General features: G+C 42.6%; 1 protein-coding gene across 1 annotated transcript in view; it reads right to left on the reverse strand.

The window, feature by feature from the left end:
* Positions 1 to 5,772, reverse strand: part of DCX-EMAP (Doublecortin-domain-containing echinoderm-microtubule-associated protein) — a 41,640-nt gene extending 35,868 nt beyond the window's left edge. Inside the window, exon 1 of the mRNA XM_017139281.3 lies at positions 4,955 to 5,772. Coding sequence (XP_016994770.3) covers positions 4,955 to 5,692 — 738 coding nt within the window. The 5' untranslated portion in view covers positions 5,693 to 5,772. The remainder of the gene's footprint in view (positions 1 to 4,954) is intronic.
* Between the last annotated feature and the right edge of the window lie 228 nt (positions 5,773 to 6,000).

The following is a 6,000-nucleotide window of genomic DNA, read 5'->3' on the forward strand; positions in this document are numbered from 1 at the left end:
CTCTCCTTTTGCCTTTTGCCTTTCACCGTTCACCCCGATCACGCTTTCACCGCCGATTACCACCCACTGCCCACTTTATATGCAGTTAATTACAACGGCGCTGACCTTGCGTGCTGCATGCCCCGCATTTTGGCTTTTGTTCTCTTGTCATGCCGCTCACGTTTGTGCCAAAAATCTTAATTTCTTTGCGGCTCTGCGTGTCCATTTTTCTTGGCCAACGGTTTTTGGGGTGCAGCAGCAGCAGCAGCAATGGCAAAAGTCCTGGCCATCATTCATAATTGGCGTGCTGCACCTTTAAGGCGTATTTATGGCACAGTGGCATTATCGGTCAGCTGAATTCTGGGGCTGCTAAATTGCACGATATATATCTAGTTTCACAGCTAAATTGGTCAGCGAGGAGAATTCAAATGGAATTTCATATTGGGGTCAAGAAGGAAACTTATAAATGGCATGGCAACTATTTTCGGGGGTGTGGTTAGAGATGAACAAAATAATTTAAATAAAAATACAAAGTGAAGGGCGGCTAAGGGGGCTTGATTATTTTTTAGAAAGCCAACTCTTTTGTTATTCGTTTCTGAACATTGGTTTTTACCTTTCGTGTTAGTTTGATTGCAGTATTTATTTTTTAAATGGTATTTCTTTTTGCGGTCAAGGCAGATATTTCCTAATTGCATGTATTCCCGTTTTATGAATAAACTATTCAACTATTTGTGTAGCTTTATTTCAAACAATTGAAGTTTATTCAGCTTTAAATTAAATATTTTTGTATAGTCCTCAGGCTATGATATGGTCCAAAAATATAGATTAAAAAAAGGGTTCGCATTCTTTCGGATCTCATTTAGAGATTATTATCCTCGAGTGTTGCGAAGAAGATGTAAACTCTAAACAAATTATAAGAATATGGAAATGAAAAATTGTTAAGGCGACAGCAACTTGAATTCCTTTCAGGGCAAGCTAACAAATTCCATTAATGCTCGTTAATCCCTTCCCCATTATTTTCCCTCGGCTCCTTGGAACAACGAAAGTCTTTGCCTCCATTGTCTGAAAATTCCTCTGTCCCAACCCACTGTTTTCGCCGACCTTCGCAGCATGGTTAGAAATTTAAATTTTGATTACAAACTGTGAGCACGACCCCACCCACTCGGTGTTCCAGCGGCGCCCCACGGAGCAATTATTTGGCTAGCTTGACAAGGTTAATGCAATTTGCTGCACCCAAAATCATTCAAATTTCGCAGGTCGGCGTGAGTCTCGTCACGCATGCCTGGTTGAATAAATTATCATAAATGATTTTGTAAACAGTTTTCACCCGCCCGTCTTGGTGCGGCTCGTCCGCAAAATGAATTTATATTATTAGCCAGCTCCACTGCACTTTGCGCCTGGTCTGCTCCGAATTCTTGGTCTCGGTTTCTCGGCCCCTCCCGTTCGGCGTATGTACTTTGCATACATTTTTAATTTCCCTAAGTGAAACGCCACAAGTTTTCAAATTGGCCTTTTTCGCGTGAGAGCGCCCGAAGTGCCGGCTGATTTTCTATGCATTTTCCCATTTGATGAGTATACACCCAGAGAAATGTGAGACTATTTTTTAGGTAACGTATGACCTAAAAAATTTAAATAGACTAAAATTTCAGATTTAGGTAATGGGTTACCTAAAAATATTAGCATGTGGACTATGTTCCTACTTTTTAGGTAAAGCCAAAGAGATTTTTATAGGCCATCGTAACCATAAAATTGGTCCATAAGACCTAAAATTTAGGAATAATTTGAAGTCGATTATTACTCACAATTTAATACAAATATTGGCCCTTAATATTAATAAACAAATTATTCGGTTTTTTAAGTTTATTATTAACAAATTTTATTAGACTTCTCTTAAAGCTAGTGATGGAAAAGTTTCAATATATAAAATCAATACCAACGTGGACTATTTTCCTACTTTTAAGGTAATAGTGCCCTATTCTAAAAATAGAATTCGCCTGTGCACCTAGAAGCAGGCTTCGGTTTTGCCACAGGGCCTTTAAGTAGTTCCGTAGACCAGAGGCTAGCCTATTGGACGCTCGCGCAGAAGACCGGGGATCGATTCCCACCGAGGACAAAATAAAATGATTGTTTTTTCAGAAAGATAAAATATTTACTTATCCGAATAAAACAATATAAGCAATTAAAATAAACAAATATGTTACTATCAATAGTAAAAATGTTAACTTTTTTGAAAATAGCTAATATTTACGTAATTTTGACCTAAAAATCTAGTCCACTAGCCATTTTTTTAGGTAACGATTACCAGAAATAAATTCAAGACTGCGTAAAAAATATAGTCCACATGGACAACATTTTAGGTAATGCATGGCCTTGGCGCGTTTTTCTGGCCATGTTTCCTAAAATTTTAGGTAATTAGGCCCCTTTTTAGTCCATTTTGTTTTCTGGGTGTATATGTGCCCGCTGCTCCATTGTTCTTTGTAGCCTTTTGTAGCACGGCGTGGAGCCCACGAGCCCGACATCACACAACGGATCCCCTTTGGTTGCCGAAGAGAGCGCCGCTGGCTCATCGTAAGTTTTGATTTCAGGCGCTGCAGCGGATGGAGCGAGGCATCACATTGGCAGAAAAGTCCTTACGCAATTTGATGAGAGCATATTTTAGTTTTATAGCTTAGGTAATTTGGTAATTTGCCTCTATTATCAAAAAAAAATAAAATACTCAACAAAAATGAAGTTCTAACAACTACATCCAAATTATATTTTCGACACAGATTTAAAAATATAGATTCTGGTTGAAAATTAGATTTAGAGATTTTTAACAGAAACATGATCTTTTCGGTCTGTTTTTTGTCGTCACATAGCTAAATGGAGTGCCTCAGCAAAAAAAAGACTGTTTTGGCCAGCTAATAACCCAAACTAACGATACACATCAATTTGTAAAAGATCAAAAAAAAATATATTTTTTCCATTTTTGGAATTTTTTATAAGTGAAAAAATGTAAACATAAAATTAAGTTTATAGATTTAAAAGATAATCGATTGGGGATATTATTACTAGCTCAACGTGGTATGAGGTTCCATACATTGTTTTTTTGTTTTGAAAAAAAAAATGTTTTTTTTTTAATAATAATTTTTTGTCAAAGACATGAATTCTTTCTGCGCTGTTCTGTAAATGCTTATTCTTATTATTTTTTTTGACAGGACCCCATTTTTACTATTCTCCGCATTGCTTCAGACACTGAAAAATTTTTCTTGAAAATTATAGTATTAAAAAACGTATAACTGAATTACAAAAACTCTTCTATCCTCTTAGTGTGGACCTACACTGATTTCTGCATAACCCAAGACTAAGAATACCTCCCTACTTAACCAGTATTTTCCCAAGTGCACTCTGCATGGAGCTTCATGCTGTGCTTTTGTTTGCTAGCCGCGGGCCAGGCGCGCTATTGCCTTTCGCCGTAGCGAGTTGCAGTTGAAGTCGACGAAAGAGTCGGAGTAGGAGTATTAGGGTAGGTATCCCGTAGTGGAGCCCCAAGGAGAACCCACAACGTGGGGGATGTACTCGGGTACTTGGGAGCAAACTGGATGGAATGGCTGCTTTTTTAGCCGCCACCACTCTTTGTCTTGAGCACTGGCACATCCTGACTTTGGCTCACGCTTCGACTGCATTAGACGCATAGCTGGGGCTGGCTTTTGAGTTGGTCGTTATTGATTATGGTTTGGCTGCAGCCTCTCCTGCCACTCCCACTGCCACTGCGCCCCGTCATCATCCGCCCACAACGTTTGTCAAACGGAAGGTGGAAACTTTTTCAATAGTTGTTCCGGGACATGTAGGATGTGCGGACGCTTGATTGCGGTGCCCGCATGATGTCTGTGATTTGTGTGGATTTCTTTTTGGCCAACTGCCTTGGCCAGATGTCAAAGGCGGGCTTTAAAGCCAACTGTTTGGACAGCATCTGATTGAAATTTATGCAAAAGTCAACAAGCCAACGGGCTACAAAAAAAGGAGCGTCAATAAAGGGAAGAATAGATGCTGTTTGATCCCATCGAAGTAAATCTTATTCTGACTTTAATTCAATAGTGAAAGAAAAAGTATTGAAAGTCAATTTTCATTTGAATATAATTTAAGGTAAATTAAAAAGAATCAATATGTTATCAGTAAGGATACAACTTTTATAATAAATTTTTAAAATGTTTCTGATGCAGTTATTTGTTATATTAACTTAATTTTTGTTTAAATATAATATTTGCTAAATTGTTCTTATTAATTTTTTAATAATAAGTAGTATAATAATTCCGTTCGATCCCTTCGACAGCCTTCGATAGCACATGGCACCTATCGATAGTCGGACAGCTGACCCTTTTGCCCCTAAGAGCTAAGGTTCCTTCTCCCCAACCAAGTTGCTCTTAAGCCGAACTATTCTCTTAGCCCTCTCAACTCTCAAGTTAGCCCACTCTCAGTCGCCCATAAAAGCTAAGACCTAATTTCCAGGCCGAAAGGCGTGCTAATTGTTGGCATTGTTTCTAGGGCTAGACTCCCACAACTCCGAGAGTGGGCGAATGTGAATGAGAGCGAGAGAAAGCGAAAGTGCTTGCATGCAAAAATGTGGCTCCACCAACCCACCGCCCAGCCACCACCCACTCCGCCCCCAAGGACGCCCGCTGCCAAGGAAGAGGGAGCAAAACAAAGAAGCCAAAAGGCGAGCGCCGCCTTTCATTTTTAGGCCAAGTGACCAAGTTTTCTCACCCATTTTGGAGTGAGACGCTGACCGCAAAAAAACGCCAAAACCTCGTATATAGTTTTATGTATGTTATGCACACACACACACAGTATACATACATACAGCACACTCACTAAAATTATACCAAAATATTCAAATTTATATTGATTTTGCGCCTGACGTGAAAACGCTCACTTAAACTTCAAAATTATGGAAGTCGCTGAGTGCAGCAGTGCATGCGAATAATCTGGGACTCACCTTGAAGGCCTTGAACGAGGATACGACATAGAAGGCTCCATCCTCCAGCTCGTCCAGGTGGTACTTTCGATCTCCGTCCATGGAGAAGACATACCGGGCCCCGCGGGGCAGGTCCATCTTGGGCGAGATCTTGTCAAGTAGGTTGTCCAGTGAGGTCACATCCCTACCAGGACGATAGCGCAGCTCCACGCCGGGAAAGAAGGGATCCCCATTACGATAGAACACCACACGGCGGGCCTTCCAGTAGGAGAGATTATTATATCGAGCGGCCGCTGCACTGGATATTTCTGGACGGGACTTGGACCGCACCAGCGGCACCACCGGCGGCTGCTCCGAGTTCTCGCTCATGTTGTCCAGATACCCGGGACTGATGGCGCGACTCTGCCGCCCACTGGCTGTGCCACCACCTGTGCCACCTCCTCCGTTCCGCTGCTGCCAATAATCCGGCACCTGGCGATCGCCACCTGCCACCTCTCGCTCGCCGGCTGCTAAGTCCTCCTCGTCATTGTCGTACTGGGCGTTCTGAATCCGGAAGCTGGAGGATACAGGACGCTTGGGACTCTTGGCAGGACTGCTGCGGTTGCTGTCGTTCCCGTTCCCGTTGATGTTGCTGCCGTGCTTGTTGATAATGCTGCTGCTGCCGATGTTGCCGTTGTGCAGATTATCATCCAAATGGGGCTGCGTCGGTGGCGGCGAAACGTTTCCCTCGAGCGGTGCGTTCGGACTAATTTGTGGCATTGTTTGGCCGCCCAGAACGGACTCGTTACTGCCAGCCGCCTCTCTTCCTCCGCCGCCATCGACCTCATCCTCGGCGGTCTGGGCCTGGCTTAAGCTGGCCATGTAGTCGTCGTTCTCTTCGTTGGACATCGTCCTGGTGTTGGTGTACGTATGGTGCAGGTATGGTATGTCCTGTCACGTCAGCTTTCTCTTAAGGAGCCGCTGGCCCGCCTTGCGTGCTCGGTTTGTTGTGGTCAAACTCTAAGGAATCGCTAAGGGCAGCGTCGCGTCGACGCAAAGAAAAGCTTAGAGTTCCAAGAGGGGAGCAA

Source organism: Drosophila takahashii, chromosome 3L, assembly GCF_030179915.1.
Source record: "Drosophila takahashii strain IR98-3 E-12201 chromosome 3L, DtakHiC1v2, whole genome shotgun sequence".
Lineage (NCBI taxonomy): Eukaryota > Metazoa > Arthropoda > Insecta > Diptera > Drosophilidae > Drosophila > Drosophila takahashii.